General features: G+C 45.8%; 1 protein-coding gene across 2 annotated transcripts in view; it reads left to right on the top strand.

Annotated features, from left to right (window-relative positions):
- SLC6A19 (solute carrier family 6 member 19) overlaps nucleotides 1–19869 on the top strand; it is a 913143-nt gene that overhangs the window by 820050 nt on the left and 73224 nt on the right. For both annotated transcript variants that reach the window (XM_075315004.1, XM_075315002.1), the window contains one exon: nucleotides 10152–10311. In XM_075315004.1, coding sequence (XP_075171119.1) covers nucleotides 10152–10311 — 160 coding nt within the window. The remainder of the gene's footprint in view (nucleotides 1–10151; nucleotides 10312–19869) is intronic.

Genomic DNA, 19869 nt, shown 5'->3' with positions numbered 1-19869 from the left:
CTACTTCTGTTACTGTGGGTTCTTTGCAACCAAAGTTTCTTTTGTCTGTCACATTGATTTGCTCATTGTCTTCCTTTTCTGCATTTGCCTTTGTGGACTCAGGGGCAGCGCTCAATTTGATGGATTTTGGGTTTGCTAGGGATTGTGGTTTCCCCATGGTTCCTTTGCAAACTCCTATTCCTTTAAGGGGCATTGATGCTACCCCTTTGGCAGAACATAAACCCCAATTTTGGACCCAGGTGCCTATGAGAGTTGCACCAGCGCATCAGGAAACTTGTACATTTTTAGTATTGCATAATCTACAGGATACCTTGGTACTAGGATTTCCGTGGTTGCAGACCCATAATCCGGTTCTTGACTGGAGATCCTTGTCGGTAGTTAGTTGGGGTTGTCAAGGTTTGCATCAGGACCTTTCCGTGTCGTCCACGTCTGCTCAGGCAGTTGATGTTCCGGCTTTCTTGTCTGATTTCCGTGATGTATTTAATGACCAGGAATCTGATTCTCTGCCCCCACACCGGGACTGTGACTGTGCCATTGAGTTGGTGCCTGGTTGTAAATTTCCCAAGGGGCGGATTTTCAACTTGTCTGTGCCCGAACATGATGCCATGCGGTCATACATCAGAGAATCATTGGAGAAGGGGCACATTCGGCCCTCATCTTCTCCTTTGGGTGCTGGCTTCTTCTTTGTTGCTAAGAAAGATGGTTCGTTGAGGCCTTGTATTGATTACCGTCTTCTTAATAAAATTACAGTCAAATATCAGTACCCTTTGCCTCTGATGTCTGATCTGTTTTCTAGAGTGCAGAGTGCCAAATGGTTTTCGAAACTGGATCTCAAGGGTGCGTATAATCTCATCCGTATTAAGGAGGTTGATGAATGGAAGACAGCTTATAATACCCCTGAGGGGCATTTTGAGTACCTAGTGATGCCTTTTGGGCTCACTAATGCACCCTCCGTCTTCCAGGCCTTCATGAATGATATTTTTCGGGACCTTATTGGTAAATTTTTGATTGTGTATTTGGATGACATCTTGATTTTTTCTGATGATTGGGACTCTCATGTGGGGCAAGTACGGGAGGTTTTTCAGATACTTAAGGATAATGCACTGTACGTTAAGGGGTCAAAGTGCCTCTTTGGGGTGCAAAGGATTTCCTTTTTGGGCTTCATCCTGTCTCCCTCCGCTATTGAAATGGACCCGGTTAAGGTTCAGGCTATTTACGACTGGGTGCAACCGACTTCTCTAAAATCCCTGCAGTGGTTTTTGGGGTTTGCTAATTTTTACCGTAAATTTATAGCCAATTTTTCTGCCATTGTCAAACCTCTGACAGATTTGACAAAGAAGGGAGCTGATGCTGAGCATTGGACCCCTGAGGCTATTGTGGCCTTCCAGGAGCTTAAAAGGCGATTCACTTCTGCCCCAGTTCTGCAGCAACCTGATGTGTCTCGCCCATTTCAAGTTGAGATCGATGCCTCAGAGATCGGAGCAGGTGCTGTTCTGTCTCAACGAGATGCTACTTCGGGTAAACTTAAGCCCTGTGCCTTTTTCTCTCGGAAGTTTGCTCCTTCTGAATGGAATTATGATGTGGGGAACCGGGAATTATTGGCTATGAAGTGGGCATTTGAAGAGTGGAGGCATTGGTTGGAGGGGGCTAGGCATCAAGTTGTGGTGCTTACGGACCACAAGAATCTCCTCTATCTGGAATCGGCCAAGAGGTTGAATCCTCGGCAGGCCAGGTGGGCTTTGTTTTTTACCCGGTTTAATTTTGTGGTCTCTTTTTTGCCGGGCACCAAGAATGTTAAGGCCGATGCCCTTTCCAGGAGTTTCTGCGCAGACTCTTTGGAGGTTGTCGAACCGTCTACTATCCTGAATGATGGTGTAGTTTTCTCGGCTATTTCGCCTGATCTGCGGTTGGCACTGGCGGAATTTCAGAGGGATAAACCTGAGAGATGTCCTAAAGGGAAACTATTTGTCCCAGACCAATGGAGAGACCGAGTTGCCTCTGAGGTTCATTGCTCTGTTTTGGCGGGTCATCCTGGCATTTTTGGTAGTCGGGATCTTGTGAGACGCTCTTTTTGGTGGCCTTCCCTGTCCCGAGATGTTCGTCGTTTTGTGCAGTCGTGTAGAGTTTGTTCTAGGTCCAAGCCCTGTTGTTCACGTTCTAGTGGGCTATTATTGCCTTTGCCTGTACCTAAGAAACCTTGGACGCACATCTCTATGGATTTTATTTCAGAGCTTCCCGTCTCTCAGAAAAGGACTGTGATTTGGGTGATCTGTGACAGATTCTCCAAGATGGTCCACTTGGTTCCCCTATCTAAGTTGCCGTCTTCATCAGAGTTGGTGCCTTTGTTTTTGCAACATGTTGTCCGTTTGCATGGTATTCCCAAAAACATTGTTTCTGACAGAGGGGTGCAGTTTGTATCCAGGTTTTGGAGGATTTTTTTCTCCAAATTAGGTGTTCAGCTGTCTTTCTCCTCGGCGTTTCATCCTCAGACCAACGGTCAGACTGAAAGGGCTAACCATGGGGAGATAAGGTATGCACACCAGTGACTATGTAAGGGGAATACATGAAATAGCAGAAACTGCTGTGTGAATACTGACTTGAAAAATCCAATAGCTATATGTAAGAGTGAAAATGTGAAAAATGGAATCTGCATTACTGCCATGAACATATGAATCAAGAGGAATTTAGCTACTGAATTGATCAATGCAATAGAGCCCCAACACTACGCCAAAGAATTTCTCTACGTTGGGGTCCCTAGCTTGTGTGTGTCCTCTCATGCAGTTAAAAAACCTACCGTGTATGGGAAGCTGAGACCCAGGCTATTTATGCGTATGATATGGATTGGCAATAGGTGTGGTTGGGGAGGGTTCGCAAACGAAAAACTACTAACAATAAGGAATAACGTTTGGAACACCATTCTAAGTCTGAACTGGGTGCAAAAACCTAAAAAAACATCACTATGGGGAGATAAGGTATGCACACCAGTGACTATGTAAGGGGAATACATGAAATAGCAGAAACTGCTGTGTGAATACTGACTTGAAAAATCCAATAGCTATATGTAAGAGTGAAAATGTGAAAAATGGAATCTGCATTACTGCCATGAACATATGAATCAAGAGAAATTTAGCTACTGAATTGATCAATGCAATAGAGCCCCAACACTACGCCAAAGTATTTCTCTACGTTGGGGTCCCTAGCTTGTGTGTGTCCTCTCATGCAGTTAAAAAACCTACCGTGTATGGGAAGCTGAGACCCAGGCTATTTATGCGTATGATATGGATTGGCAATAGGTGTGGTTGGGGAGGGTTCACAAACGAAAAACTACTAACCAGACCCTGGAGACCTATTTACGGTGTTTTGTTTCTGCGGATCAGGATGACTGGGTTTCGTTTTTGCCTTTGGCTGAATTTGCCCTTAACAAAAGAGCTAGCTCTACCACGTTGGTGTCCCCCTTTTTCTGCAATTTTGGGTATCACCCTAGGTTCCTCTCAGGGCAGCTTGAGGCGTCTGACTGTCCGGGGGTGGATTCGGTGGTCGACAGAATGCAGCAGATTTGGGGGCAGGTAGTGGATAAATTGTTTCAGTCCCAAGAAACTGCCCAAAAGTTTGCCAACCGGCGTCGGACTGTTGGTCCCCGGTTTAAAGTAGGGGACATGGTGTGGTTGTCCTCTAAAAATATTCCTATGAGAGTTCCATCTCCTAAATTTAAGCCCAGATTTATTGGACCTTATAAGATTTCGGAGATTATAAATCCTGTATCTTTCCGTTTGACTCTGCCTGCGTCATTTAAGATTCACAATGTCTTCCATAAGTCCTTGTTGAAGAAACATGTGGAGCCGGCAGTTCCTGCAGCAGCGCCTCCTGACCCTGTTTTGGTACAAGGGGATCTGGAGTATGAGGTTGAAAAAATTCTGGATTCCCGTCGCAGTAGGCGTCAGCTTCAGTACCTTGTGAAATGGAAGGGTTATGGGCAGGAGGATAACTCTTGGGTTGTGGCTTCTGACATTCATGCGGACAGGTTGGTTCGCGCCTTCCATCATGCTCATCCCGAGCGACCCGGTGGCGTTGGTGAGGGTTCGGTGACCCCTCCTCAAGGGGGGGGTACTGTTGTGAATGTTAGTTATGTCTTGGGAGGCTCCCTCTGGTGGCCAGGAAGGGTTTGGACAGAGACCAGGTGGGTTGTGCAGTGGGTGTTTCCTTTCCTAACTCTCTGCTTATTTAAGTCCTGGTCTGATTGCAGGCTGTTGCCGGATGTCAGTTGTTCTTTGTATCTCTAGCCTGCTTAATCCTGCTCTACATCACTTCCACTCCAGATAAGTTCTTGCTCTTTATTTATTGCCTGGTTCTTTTGCTTATCTGGGTTTGTCATTTGTTGTGGTTGGTTTCAGTTTATTTCCTTCCAGGGATTTTTCCCCTCAGTGGATTGTTGAGGAACTCCCTGCAGTTCTGTGTGGAGTATAGCTCCTTTGGGTCCATGTGTTTATGGCTTGTTGAATTTGTTATAATTCTTGTTTTCTGTTCATTGGTATGACAAGGGCACCTGGTATAGGACGGAGTTCAGATCGAGCGATCTGAGGGCCTTTTTGTACTATCAGGAAGTTGGTATTTTGCAGGGTTTTTCTCTGGCTACCATCAGTCCCTTTCCTGTCCTTTCCTATTTTAGTCAGCGGGGGCCTCACCTTTTGCTAATCCTGTCATCTACCTGTGTATTGTGTTTTTTCCTATATCACCGCAGTCTTTGAGTGTGGGGGGCTTGCTATTCTTGTCTATTTTCTGAGGCAGAGAGTTATTCATCTTTCCTACCTTTAGGATAGTTAGTTCTCCGACTGGGTTCGCGGTGCACAGGATGTTAGTTCACCCCTCGGCTACTTCTAGTTGTGTTGGTTAGTAAGGGAATGGCGGCCAGATTAGTTGCCAAGGCTCTTGTCACCTTTTTGCCAATGATTTGTGGTGATCTTCCATGGTTCCGGATCATAACAGTACATTTACTTGGATGGGGGTAAATTAACTAGGATTGGGAACATTTACCAGGATGGAGGACATTTACCAGAAATGGGGTACATGCCGGGATGGGGGAACATTTACAAGGATGGGCAATATGTCAGGATGGGGTACATTTACCAGTATGGGGGAACATGCCAGAATAAGGTACATTTACCAGGATGGAGGATATTTACCAGGATGAGGTATATTTACCAGGATGGGGCCATGATGGGGACAAATATACCAGAATGTAGGAAATATATATCAGGATGGGGGACATGTTTACCAGGAAGTGGCCCAGGAAGGGGGACAGAACTACACAATGAAAGGGGAGGGGAGCAACTCGCACGTCTTTATGGGATTTCAAGATGTTCAGACTTTGAAATGTAGATGTGGATTACAGGGTGACATCTGATTGCATTCCAGGCTAAAATCTCTGTCTAATATGCTGCAATTATTTCCAGAAAGATCAATCCAAATGCTGTGTCTGGAAAGGGCAGGGGCTCAGCTTCAATGTGTGGTAAGCATAAGCGTGATGCCCCCTGCTGAAGAGAAGACGGCAAAGGTAAGGTTACAATTAATTATTTACATTATAGGATTGGTTGGCACTTCATAAAAAAAATTGGGTTTAGGGCTACAGTTTGGGCACTCGGCCTGTAAAAGGTTCACCATGACTGGCCTATACGGACAATAATCCTCTGACCCACCTGGACACGGCGAATCTAGGGGCCCTGGAACAACGCTGGGTGGCCCGGCTAGCGAACTATGATTTCACCATGAAGTACAGAGCCGGTCACAAGAATACCAATGCGGATGCGTTGTCCCGGATGCCGCAGCTATCTGACGGAGGGTTAGATGAAGATAAACTGGAAGAGATTGAACTACCCGCGTTCCATCAGCCGGAGGATGGGAAAGACGGAAAACTGTATGTTGGCCAGCAGCAGGTAACCTTCGACCCATTACCTCGCCATGGGTGGCAGGAGGCCCAAGATCAGGAGCCTGCGGTCCAGTTGGTCAAGATAATGATCTCTCAAAATGGTTCCAGGTTAACACCCACTTCCCCAGCGGAGGCACAGCGGCTGTGGAAAGAAAGAGACCGCTTGTACCTGCAGCAGGGCAAGCTGTACAGAGGGCCGACTAACCCGAAGATGCACCAGAAGGTCTGCCAGCTCGTGGTTCCGCAATCATATGTACAAATGGTCTTGAAGGCTTATCACAACGGGGCTGGACATTTCGGCTGGAAAAAGTTGGAGATGCTACTGAGGGAGCGCTTCTACTGGAGCGGGATGAGAGAGTCCATCGAGGCATGGTGCAGGGAGTTTGGTCCCTGCACGCTAAGAAGACGGGATGGAACCAGTCAGAAGGCCCCACTACAGCCAATCATTACCCGTCAGCCATTGGAGCTGGTTGCCTTGGACCATGTCAAACTCGCGCCCATCCGGAGTGGCTACACGTATGCCCTTACCATCGTGGACCACTACTCCAGCTTCATGGTGGTGGTGCCCGTCAAGGATTTAATGGCTCGTACCGCAGCAAGGGCCTTTCAGGCATACTTCTGCCGGCCGCATGGTTACCCGGAGAAGGTGCTTACAGACCGGGGCCCTGCCTTTGAAGTGGAGATCTTCCAAGAATTCTGCAACTTATACGGATGTAAGAAAATCCGGACCACGCCCTAACGGGATGTGCGAGAAAATGAACTATATGGTCCTCAATCTTCTCAAGACCCTGCCCCTCGAGGAGCGGAACCTGTGGTCCGAAAAACTGCCTTACTTGGTGGACATGTACAACAATATTCCTAGCAGTTCCACTAGATGCACACCCGCATACTTGATGAGGGCAATGCCCGGGAGATTGCCGGTAGATCTGGAGTTGGATGTCGAAGTGCCTGAGACCATTTCCCCAACTGCCAATTGGGATGCCAAGCCCCAGAAACAGTATTGGCAGATCCTAGAGTACGTAGAAAGGAACCTGTGCCAGAGCAGGGAGAAGCAGGAGCAGCATTTCAACAGACAAGCCCAGGCTGCTCCCTTCAAACCTGGAGATGTAGTATTAAATAGGAAGAGAAGACTGCACAAGCTAGATGACCAGTGGGAAAAGACCCCTTATGTTGTCCAACCCGCTGGATGGGGGAGATCAGAAAACGTATCTCGTCAGTCGTGACCAGGGAAAGACTATGACCACTGTTTGAAGGGACTACCTGAAGAAGTGTCCAGAACCCCTGAAGATGGCGGAGAAGGTTCCCGCTCCCACGCAGGACACGGAGAAAGCGAAGGGGGTGATCCACACTGTCATGGGTGACTTCCCGGCTGATTGGCCTATGCAGAATGGAGTGGTGATTGTTCCTGTGATAATGTTCCCACAACCTGTGGAAGATATGGAGCCAGAGAAGCCTGTCAACAATACACCACCACCTGCACCCAGGGAAGCCCTTGCACCTACACCACGCCCCCGTAGATCCCTGCCAGCTGTACCTGACATTAGGGCAGAGGAACCCGTATTTAATTCTACCCCCTTAGTCCCCAGTGAGAGCAGGGAGCTAAGACGGTCCACATGTCCCAACGTGGGATGCCCACCCCTCAGATATAGGGAAACTGACGTTTAGTGAGTGGTGCCCACTTGCTGTGTACATAGTCTTGTGTGTGTGTCGATGAATTCCAATTGACCGTATAATTCACCTGATTGAAAGTTAGGTAGCGAAATCCTGGCTACCCCAAGAGTGAGTCCCCCGTTGGGACCGTACACCGTTTACAGTTAAAAGTTGTAATGTCTTGAAAAGTTTTAAAAAAGGGACACCATGGCCGTGAACTGGCAGGCCAAGCCAAAAACTGTTGGGCCTTGTAAATAATCCCTGATCAACCTTCTCACCCTGCTGCAGTCTCTGGAGAGGCTGATTGGAGGAAGGGCCTGCGGTAGAGTCGCCCGAGGCCCAGTCACCACCAAAACCGGTGACTACCCTCCGGGTCAGGAATCCCCTGGACATCGGGCCCTTGAAAAAGACTGCCGGGTAAGGAACTTTTTACCCGGCCCATAAGGGCAACACCCGGACCTGTCCTGGACTTGAGCAAGGGATGCGCACCATTGCTTAGCGGTGGCACCAGGGGGCAGGTTGTTTTGGGTGGGGGTGAGGTGAGAAGGACCCGGTCCATCCCGTCCCGGTTTGCATGTGTAACGTTTAAAAAAAGTGCCTCCCGTAAGGGAAGAAAAACAAAATGTACCACTGTTATTATACTTGTAAAACATTCTTTTTTCTCTTTTCAGTTCCTGTTAAACAAATGTTGGTGGTCGGACAGCCCGTGGACAGTCTGTATTAAACCAAGGGGGAATGTGACGCCCTGGCAAAACCAAGTAGTCACACAATAGGCCCCTGCACAACACCATCCCTCACCTAGGTCACATACAGCCGACCTGATACCCTAGTCACCCCCCTCAGGGCAAGACAGGCCCACCAGTGGGCGAGACCAGGCGGTTAGGGAACGCCCACCTAGGGATCTAGACAGCCCGGGGCGGGAAAACAAACAGTTCTAGTCAGTTAAGCAGTGAAGCAAACAGACTAAGTTGGAGTTCAAGTTGAGAGGAGTGTGGGCTGGAGCTAGGTGTAGCTCCAGCAGAGGAGGAGTTCAAGTTGAACGGTGCCAGGCTCGGAGCTCTGGTACCTTTTCTAGGTGGCAGACGGTGGTCTCCGTCAGCAGGAGATGGGAAGATGGCTCGGCAGAACCGAGGAGGACCGGAGCAGGGTTGGAGCCCGCCGGTACCGACACCGGAGACCCGACCGGAAACCGTGCACAGAGGGGGTACTCGGACCCTGAAGCCAGGACTGGAACCAACGGCCTAGCTAATCAACTGATTGAGGGCAGGATTACAGGTCCTGTCCCAACCAAAGTCCCAAAAGCAGACAACCACCCACAGATAGGGATAGGGCAACCGCCAGGGCCCATAGATCCCACGGGTCAGCGTCAGCAGGCACGGCTCCTCAGGCACACAGAAAGCCGGGAGTGGACTCCCATGTTCCATACCAGGAAGTCCAAACACACAACCACAACCAGTGTAGAGGAAGAGACGGCGACCACCAGCCCGGGTGGAGTACAACCGGCCATGGCGGCCAACCACCAGCACCTTCGTTTACCAAAAAACCCGTGTGATTCATTTACTTGTGAGTAACCAAACATCCCCTGGTACGTCCGGACACGCAGGCCCCTGCCATCGCCATACCCTGCACAGAGACACTGGGCCCCAGGGCAACCATCCCTAACCACGGAGGGTTAACATCAGGCTGCTATTACATCTCCCCTGGGTATCCCACAACAGCAGCAGTGGTGACCTACTTCACCACACACCGTGGGTGGCATCACGAACCGAATACGGTCAACCAAGTCCCTTTTTTCATTCGGTGTGTCCGCGTGACCACCGGGTCCACAGGATCCCTCGAGCCACACAGCGGGTCCGGATCAGAGCAGCACCGGCTGCTGGCACGGGGGCGGCACACAACCACTCGACAATCACTGTTCCCTGAAACAGTACGAACACAGCATTGGGTACAAAGTGGTTTGGTTCTGGGAAAAAACAGCAACTACAAAGTTACGGTAATTCTAATAATTATGGTGGCTGCCGATGTGATACACTGACTAAATATTCATGACATATTGTGGAAACATAGAATTAAAAAGCTTTAATCAATTCTCACCCGATGATATAAAATACAGAAATTTAGCAGGTTTTTCGTGCAAACTTCTGTACTATTAGGCTGTGGGCCCACGATCAGTGTTCACAGCATTTTGGATGTAGCGTGTTTTGACTTAGTCCAAACCGCTGTGTAATACAGTACAAGCACAGAGGATGGGATTTCTAGAAATCCCATGCTCACTGTGCTTGTTTTTACCACAGCATAAATTGACATGCGGTGTGGCATTGCGTGGGGTCAAACTCTGATAGCGGGCATGGGCAGCTGTAGTTTCCTGAGGAGTGCACTCGCAGCCCCACAGGAGAAGACATGCTGTGTCCAGGATGCCACCTACATGTCCGGATCATGGGCACATACCTGTTTTGTACAATGATGGCTCAGGCACAAGAGCCAGAAATAAAAAAAATTAAGAAGTGGAAAAGAAGTTGAATTACTACAAATATGAAACATTCAGAGCATAATTATTTCTGTTTTATTTTTTTTTTAGGAACAATCTGTGCAGTTTCTTTTTTGATTGCACTTATATTCGTGCTGCAGTCTGGGAATTACTGGCTGGCCCTGTTTGATGGTTTTGCTGGATCCATACCATTGCTGATTATAGCTTTTTGTGAGATGTTTTCAGTTGTTTATATATATGGAATAGACAGGTAAGTTAATTGAAGAATTTTTCTTTCTTCTTACAGGTAGTCAATGTAGAGCTTTGATCAAAATAAAGTTTATCCTACCAAACCATTTGAACAAAGGGCCACACAATGACCATTTTATGATCTTAAATGGGTAAAGTGAGTAGAAGTGTATATGCTTTAGATTTAATGTAGTATGCTTGAGGCTAGCGTAGTTGTCCAGTGTGATAGAGTGAAGAGTAGGTGTATTAATTTCTGAACTCAATCATTAATAAATGGAAATATACACTAGTGAATGTTTTTGCCACATGAGCTGGTCCAGCCCTAGTATATAATGGGGGGAATTTATTAAGGACCATGCATTAACTTTATGACATAAAAAAAAGCATTTTTTTTTAGATTTTACACCGTTCTTCAAAAATTAGTAGGAATATGTTATTCTTGAGACAGATCAGTTGGTGCATTTATTGTATCATTTTAAAATAATGTTGCAAAAATGTAATTACTGCTCCAATAAAAAGGTAGCTTAAAAATTGAAGAAACATTTCTAACCAAAAGTGTTATATTTGTAGGGTACTGCAAAGAAAAAGAGAAAACTTCCCCATGGAACAAAATAAAAGATTATTTATATATATATATATATATATATATATATATATATATATATATATATATATATATATACAGACCAAAAGTTTGGACACATCTTCTCATTCATAGAGTTTTCTTTATTTCCATGACTCTGAAAATTGTAGATTCACATTGAGGGCATCAAAACTATGAATTAACCCATATGGAATGAAATACTTAACAAAAAAGTGTGAAACAACTGAAAATATGTCTTATATTCTAGGTTCTTCAAAGTAGCCACCTTTTGCCTTGATTACTACTTTGCACACTCTTGGCATTCTCTTGATGAGTTTCAAAAGGTAGTCACCGGAAATGATTTTCACTTCACAGGTGTGCCATGCCAGGTTTAATAAGTGGGATTTCTTGCCTTATAAATGGGGTTGGGACCATCAGTTGTGTTGTGCAGAAGTCTGGTGGATACACAGCTAATAGTCCTACTGAATAGACTGTTAGCTGGTTTGTTCTTGCCATAATACAAATTCTAAGTAAAGAAAAACGAGTGGCCAACATTACTTTAAGAAATGAAGGTCAGTCAGTCCGAAAAATTGGGAAAACTTTGAAAGTGTCCCCAAGTGCAGTGGCAAAAACCATCAAACGCTACAAAAAAACTGGCTCACATGAGAACTGCCTCAGGAAAGGGAGACCAATAGTCACCTCTGCTGCGTAGGACAAGTTTATCTGAGTCACCAGCTTCAGAAATCGCAGGTTAACAGCAGCTCAGATTAGAGACCAGGTCAATGCCACACAGAGTTCTATCAGCAGACACATCTCTAGAACAACTGTTAAGAGGAGACTTTGTGCAGCAGGCCTTCATGTTAAAATAGCTGCTAGGAAACCACTGCTAATGACAGGCAACAAGCACAAGAGACTTGTTTGGGCTAAAGAATACAAGGAATGGACATTAGATCAGTGGAAATCTGTGCTTTGGTCTAATGAGTCCAAATTTGAGATCTTTGGATCCAAACACCGTGTCTTTGTACGACGCAGAAAAGGTGAACATGCCTGGTTCTCACCGTGAAGCATGGAGGAGGAGGGGTGTGTGGCCTGCATGCTGAAGGCAATGGCTGCTTAAGAGTGAAGCTCTGTGCTGTGACTGTATAAACTGGCTCAAAGCTGCTTCAAATCGCTGAGAACTCTCCTCTGAAACAGTGAGTAATCCCCCCTGCACAGTATGCCAAAGGGTAGATCCCGGAAATCTGGCCCCCCGGCCAAGCTTACTGACTTTTATCCCAGGGATAGGGGATCCCCCTCTCCTTAGAAGATGTCTGCTGCTGCAGTGTCTCCCTTACACCAGGAATAGACAGGGTTGGGAAGCAGTGTCACAGGCACTCCTCTCACAGACGAAAGGCTGCAAGCCATGCTCAGTTCTGAGGTCATCACTGCAGGAGGATTTCAGGGATCTTAAGAACATGATTAAAGAAGTTAAAGAGGAAATCAAATCACTGGGGGACCGTACAGACCATGTGGAGTCTAAAATGGCCGAACTTGCTCAGTCACACAATGATCTGATTGATGCTAACACAGCCCTAGAGGAGGAGGTGGGAATACTGAAAAACAAGCTTGGGGATCTGGAAGATAGATCCAGAAGGAATAATCTTAAAATTAGGGGCATTCCTGTGTCAGTAGCTGATAAAGAGCTGCCAGATTTCTTTCACAAGTTTCTCCAGCTACTGCTCCCAGAACACACAGAAAGAGATCTCATAGTGGATATAATTCATAGAATCCCTAAACCTAAAGGTATCGACCCCACTCTGCCCAGGGACACGCTGGCACGACTGCATTTTTATAAAACAAAGGAAGCAGTGCTCCAGATACTGAGAGATAACCCTATCCTCCCAGATGAATTTAATGATTTAAAGGTGTCCCTGGACCTGTCTGCTGCAACTCTGGCAAAAAGAAGAGAATTTTCCCAGTTCTCCAGAATCCTGAGGGAGCATGATATACACTATAAATGGGGATTCCCGGTGAAATTGATTATCTTCAGGGATTCTAAAACACATGTATGCCAGTCCCCTCCTCAACTGAGCAAACAACTTGAGTCCTGGGGATTACCCCTTACAATGCACTCAGACTCGCGCCGGGATCAGGGGGATGCTCAGAAGAAAAAGATCAGTCCTGAGTGGGAACCAGCTTGAGGGAGTCTCGCCAGCCGCAGGCGTGTGTAGCTCTCGTGTGACCTGTGATGTCACTTAAGCCCTCTGTTGTTCTCGCCTATGGCGAGCAAATACTTCCCAGCTGTCTGGTAAGGATGAAGCTAAAGTATTCAAGTTTTTTTTTTGTTGTTTTTTCCCTCCACCCTTGCACCGTCCCTAACTGGTCCTCCTTGCCTGCCTCTGCCTGCCCTATGCCTCTCAGTCGGCCTGCCTGGAAACATCGTCCTTTCTGGGATCCGCCATGAGTATTAAGTTTCTGTCTCTCAATGTGAAGGGTCTCAATTCTCCTGCAAAAAGATCCATGCTGTGGAGAGAAGTTATAGCATCCAAATGTGATATAGCATGTATTCAAGAAACTCACCTTCTTACTGATGACAATAAAAGGCTACTACATCCAAGATTTCTACATATGTTCTTTGCAAATGACTAAAAAAAAAAAAAGGAGGAGTGGCTATCCTGATTAAAAACTCTGTGGCTTTCAAAATGATTGATGTAACCTATGGTGTAGACGGGAGATATATTATTCTAAAGTGCCTCCTGAATGGGCTTTTGTATACCTTGGCATCGATTTACGCTCCAAAGTCATCCCAACTAACTTTTGCCAGGAAATTTTTCCACACGTTTAGGAGCACCGCACAGGGGTCAGAGATGATCTGCGGAGACTTTAACACTCCAGTTCTTCGATCTATGGACTGCTCGGCGAGGTCCGCTAAGTCAGGAAAGGAACTGAAACAGTTGGTCGCGGAGTTTCATCTACATGACATATGGAGATACCTTCATGCATCGGAAAGGGACTATACTTTCTTTTCCCCAAGGCATCGGTCGTACAGCAGGATCGACTTCTTCCTGACGGATAGTAAGACTGTTCACAAGTGTATGGGTGCTGAAGTGGGTCTGATAACATGGTTGGATCATGCTCCGATATCTTTGGTTGTACAGGACTCTACTAGTGGATTTATGGTGCCTCAGTGGAGACTTACTACTAACTAGACTTAATACTAGTTTACTGAACCAAAAGAACGTTCAGGAGGAGGTTGTGGCAGGCCTGTTGGAATACTTTGGGCATAATGACAATGGGGAGGTCTCTGACAAGACCTTATGGGCTGCACACAAATCAGTTATTAGAGGGCAGTTTGTAAAAACTGCATCATTCTTGAAAAAGCAAAGAGAAGCAGAAATTAAAGAAATTATAGCCCATATTCAACACTTAGAAACTATTAACAAGGCCTCCCTGTCGTCTACACTGTCCAGGGAAATTCTTACTTTCAGGTTTCAACTGCAATCCCTCCTGTTGTATACATATGAACATAATCTTAAAAAGAGTAAATCAACTTTTTATGCAATGGGGGATAGAGCCAGCACCTTACTAGCTAGAAGAACAAAAAAACGGGAAATTAAATCTAAAATTGAATTTTTGAAGGGCCCAGACGGATCACTTATAAGGCACCCTAATGGGATAGCAGACGCCTTTGCCAAGTATAATGCTGCCCTGTACAATTTAAGGGATGACCCGCAAACCCCTCAGCCAACACCGGAAAAAATTCAGGAGTTTTTGGACGGTCTGGAATTGCCTCGGGTCTCAGACCGGCAATTAGAATCTTTAAATCTTCCCTTTACTATACAGGAAATTTTGGACACCATTAGAGCTTCTAAACGAAACTCAGCCCCAGGCCCGGATGGGCTTCCCTATGAATATTATCAGCAATTTGCCTCTATTCTAGCCCCTTTTTTACTAAAGACCTTTAATTTGTGGCAAACGACTGGGAATATTTCCTCAGAGAACCTAGAAGCAGTTATCACTACACTACCCAAACCGGGAAAAGCGGCAGATACCCCTGGGAATTTCAGACCAATTTCATTGCTCAACTGTGATTTAAAAATTTACTCAAAAATGGTAGCCACCAGACTCCATAAAATAATCCCCTCCTTGGTAGCCCCGGATCAGGTGGGTTTTGTGGCGGGCAGGCAATCCAAAGATGGCACCAGGCGGATGCTGGATTTAATTTAGGTGATGAAGCAGTCGGGTGTCCCTGGTGTATTCTTGTCACTCGACGCCGAAAAGGCCTTTGATAGGGTGCACTGGGGATATCTGGAAAGAGTGCTCCCGAAATTTGGTTTTGAAGAAAGAATTAAGTCATCTGTTTTGGCCTTGTACTCTCACCCAAATGCTTCAGTTCTAGCCTCGGGTTTTCGCTCATTAAAATTTTCTATAACCAATGGCACCTGCCAGGGGTGCCCGCTGTCCCCTATTGTTTTTGCTCTGGTGGTGGAACCTCTGGCGGAGGCGATTAGGGTGAACCCGAACATAACTGGTATAAGGGTAGGGGAGCATGAACATAAATTGGGTCTATATGCGGATGATGTAATAATATCATGTACTAACCTTGAATATTCCTTTCCAGCAGTGATGTCCACCCTGTCGACCTTTTCTGAGGTGTCTTATTACAAATTGAATGCCACTAAGTCCTTAGTACTACCATTTAATGTACCCGCAAGGTCCAGAAGGATTTTGGAGGCAGCCTTTCCTTTCCAGTGGTGCGAAGACAGTATCCCTTATCTAGGTATCCGTTTGACACCAACCCATTCCCTCATCAGATCCAATCTCGATCACCTAGTCAAAAGCTTGGGTCAGGATCTAGGCAGGTATGAGAAGTTGTCGCTATCTTGGATGGCGAGAATTCAATCCTTTAAGATGACGTTCCTTCCTAAACTGCTGTATATGTTTAGGTGTCTCCCTCTTAAAATTCCATATAGATATTTGATAAAACTGCAGTCGATGACCAATAAGTTTATTTGGGGTAATAAACGAGCTAGAGTTGGTAGTAAGATTATGTATCTGCCATATGGAATGGGAGGTCTGGGTACGCCTAATGTGATGGCCTATTATAAAGCTTCTCTTATAGAATCACTCAAAGAATGGTGGAACACGGAGAGCTCCCATAGGTGGGTTCAACTTGAGAACTCTTTGACAGACCAAGGTTCGACGAGGAAACTGATGGAGGTGGAATATCTAAAACGTTCTAGGTCCACCCTCTGTCTCCCTACTATGACAGCATCGATAGCCATATGGCGCAGTGAGATGATCCCTAAGATTCAGGTCCCGCTGTCAGAAATTTTGCTCAGAGCATTAGAATCCCACATTCCATATACAAATTTGAGTAGATGGGAGGCAGCGGGTTTTGGAGTTTTGGCGGACTTTTACGATGGTGCAGAGATTAGGCCCTTCAACGATATACTTCGGGAGCACCCCTCCCTAAAGGGGTGTTTTTATCAACACCTGCAGATTCGCCATTTTCTAAGCACAAAATTCCCCCCGGGATCAAACCCGACCTTACCCACTTTTAAGGCGCTATTGTTTAAAAAACTATTGAGGCAACCGGGAATCTCTTTAACCTACAAATGGTTGAACAACCCCTCTGACGAGCAAAAGCTCCCATACATGACTAAATGGGAATCAGATTTAGACATTAACACCTCCCCTTCGGCGTGGCATACTGTGACACAGTGGGTGCAAAGATCCTCAAAATGCATTAACCATTTGGAACAGCTGAAAAAGGTGCATCTACATTGGTACCTTACGCTAGCAAAATTGGTGCATTACATTCCCAACTACTCACCGCTCTGTTGGAAGGGCTGCCTCCAGAGGAGATCACTGGGACACTGTTGGTGGCACTGTCCGAGGGTCCAACCTTTTTGGATAGCAGTTTTCAGACTCATTAGCGAAATGACAGGTGTGCACACCAACCCCAACTCAGGGCTGACAGTTCTGAATTTGGGCATAGACTCGTACCCGCAGAATTTTAGGGGACTGATTGTGCAAATTCTAATAGCTGCCAGACAGTGTCTGAGCCATTCGTGGAAGGCCACTGAAGCTCCCTCTGGAGCGGAGTTATATAGTAGGATCGACCAACAATGCCAATATGAATACTGCCTTGCCCACTCCCTAAAACAAAAAACTAGAATTCTTCCAATATGGGAACCCTGGCTGTCATCCAGCCATGCAACACTTATTACACAACTATTCCCCGGGCAAAGAGCACCTAGTTGAGATAGAGCTGATGGAATTATAGCCCTGGCTCGGCTAGCCAGGGGGCTAAAGCATTGAGACCCTGACTGAGGCAGCAGTTTATGAGAGAAATCTAGGAGGAGTTGATGGCCCCGGCTGGTGGACTGGGGTTGGTAATGCACGCAGGCATCTAACCCTCTACCCCTACTAACCCCCCCCACTTCCCCCCAACCCTACCCTCTTCCCCTCCCCCTTTGTTCTTGTTCCCCCTTACTTGAATGAAGTCCCCATCTTTCCTCCCCTCTCCTCCTTCCCCATGTTGTTGTGTGGTTAAAGTGTAAGGCAGAGGAATTGTAACCGGATTGTCTTGGAGTATACTAATGTATGGAGCCCACATGTGAGGGCAGTTGCAAATGTTCTCTTAATTTACCATTTATGATTTTGTATCTGCCGTGTTTTCAATAAAAACTAATTGGATTAAAAAAAAAAGCATGGAGGAGGAGGTGTGATGGTGTGGGGGTGGTTTGCTGTTGACACTGTTGGAGATTTATTCAAAATTGAAGGCATCCTGAATCAGCATGGCTACCACAGCATCTTGCAGCGGCATGCTATTCCATCTGGTTTGCGTTTAGTTTGACCATCATTTATTTTTCAACAGGACAATGACACCAAACACACCTCCAGGCTGTGTAAGGGCTATTTGACAAAGAAGGAGAGTGATGGGGTGCTACGCCAGATGACCTGGCCTCCACAGTCACCGGACCTGAACCCAATCAAGATGGTTTGGAGTGAGCTGGACCGCAAAGTGAAGGCAAAAGGGCCAACAGCATCTCTGAGAACTCCTTCAAGACTGTTGGAAGACCATTTCCAGTGACTACCTTTTGAAGCTCATCAAGAGAATGCCAAGATTGTGCAAAGCAGTAATCAAAGCAAAAGGTGGCTACTTTGAAGAACCTAGAATATGTAATATTTTCAGTTGTTTCACACTTTTTTGTTAAGTATTTCATTCCACATGTTTTAATTGATAGTTTTGATGCTTTCAATGTGAATCTACAATTTTTAGAGTTATGAAAATAAAGTAAACTCTTTGAATGAGAAGGTGTGTCCAAAATTTTGGTCTGTACTGTATATATATATATATATACAGTGCCTACAAGTAGTATTCAACCCCCTGCAGATTTAGCAGGTTTGATAAGATGCAAATAAGTTAGAGCCTGCAAACTTCAAACAAGAGCAGGATTTATTAACAGATGCATAAATCTTACAAAACAACAAGTTATGTTGCTCAGTTAAATTTTAATAAACTTTCAACATAAAAGTGTGGGTCAATTATTATTCAACCCCTAGGTTTAATATTTTGTGGAATAACCCTTGTTTGCAATTACAGCTAATAATCGTCTTTTATAAGACCTGATCAGGCCGGCACAGGTCTCTGGAGTTATCTTGGCCCACTCCTCCATGCAGATCTTCTCCAAGTTATCTAGGTTCTTTGGGTGTCTCATGTGGACTTTAATCTTGAGCTCCTTCCACAAGTTTTCAATTGGGTTAAGGTCAGGAGACTGACTAGGCCACTGCAACACCTTGATGTTTTCCCTCTTGAACCAGGCCTTGGTTTTCTTGGCTGTGTGCTTTGGGTCGTTGTCTTGTTGGAAGATGAAATGATGACCCATCTTAAGATCCTTGACGGAGGAGCGGAGGTTCTTGGCCAAAATCTCCAGGTAGGCCGTGCTATCCATCTTCCCATGGATGCGGACCAGATGGCCAGGCCCCTTGGCTGAGAAACAGCCCCACAGCATGATGCTGCCACCACCATGCTTGACTGTAGGGATGGTATTCTTGGGGTCGTATGCAGTGCCATCCAGTCTCCAAACGTCACGTGTGTGGTTGGCACCAAAGGTCTCAATCTTGGTCTCATCAGACCAGAGAACCTTGAACCAGTCTGTCTCAGAGTCCTCCAAGTGATCATGAGCAAACTGTAGACGAGCCTTGACATGACGCTTTGAAAGTAAAGGTACCTTACGGGCTCGTCTGGAACGGAGACCATTGCGGTGGAGTACGTTACTTATGGTATTGACTGAAACCAATGTCCCCACTGCCATGAGATCTTCCCGGAGCTCCTTCCTTGTTGTCCTTGGGTTAGCCTTGACTCTTCGGACAAGCCTGGCCTCGGCACGGGTGGAAACGTTCAAAGGCTGTCCAGGCCATGGAAGGCTAACAGTAGTTCCATAAGTCTTCCACTTCCAGATGATGCTCCCAACAGTGGAGACAGGTAAGCCCAACACCTTGGAAAGGGTTTTGTACCCCTTGCCAGCCTTGTGACCCTCCACGATCTTGTCTCTGATGGCCTTGGAATGCTCATTTGTCTTTCCCATGTTGACCAAGTATGAGTGCTGTTCACAAGTTTGGGGAGGGTCTTAATTAGTCAGAAAAGGCTGGAAAAAGAGATAATTAATCCAAACATGTGAAGCTCATTGTTCTTTGTGCCTGAAATACTTCTTAATACTTTAGGGGAACCAAACAGAATTCTTGTGGTTTGAGGGGTTGAATAATAAATGACCCTCTGAATAAACTTTTCACAATTTAAAAAAAAAAAAAAAAAAGAAATAACATTCTTTTTTGCTGCAGTGCATTTCACACTTCCAGGCTGATTCAAATGTCCAAATGTCACAATGCCAAGTTAATTCCGAATGTGTAAACCTGCTAAATCTGCAGGGGGTTGAATACTACTTGTAGGCACTGTATATATATATATATATATATATATATATATATATATATATATATATATTATTA

Source organism: Anomaloglossus baeobatrachus, chromosome 6 (assembly GCF_048569485.1).
Source record: "Anomaloglossus baeobatrachus isolate aAnoBae1 chromosome 6, aAnoBae1.hap1, whole genome shotgun sequence".
NCBI classification, from domain to species: Eukaryota; Metazoa; Chordata; class Amphibia; order Anura; family Aromobatidae; genus Anomaloglossus; species Anomaloglossus baeobatrachus.
Note: the sequence above shows the minus strand (reverse complement) of the source record. Positions and strands in the feature narration are given on the sequence as shown.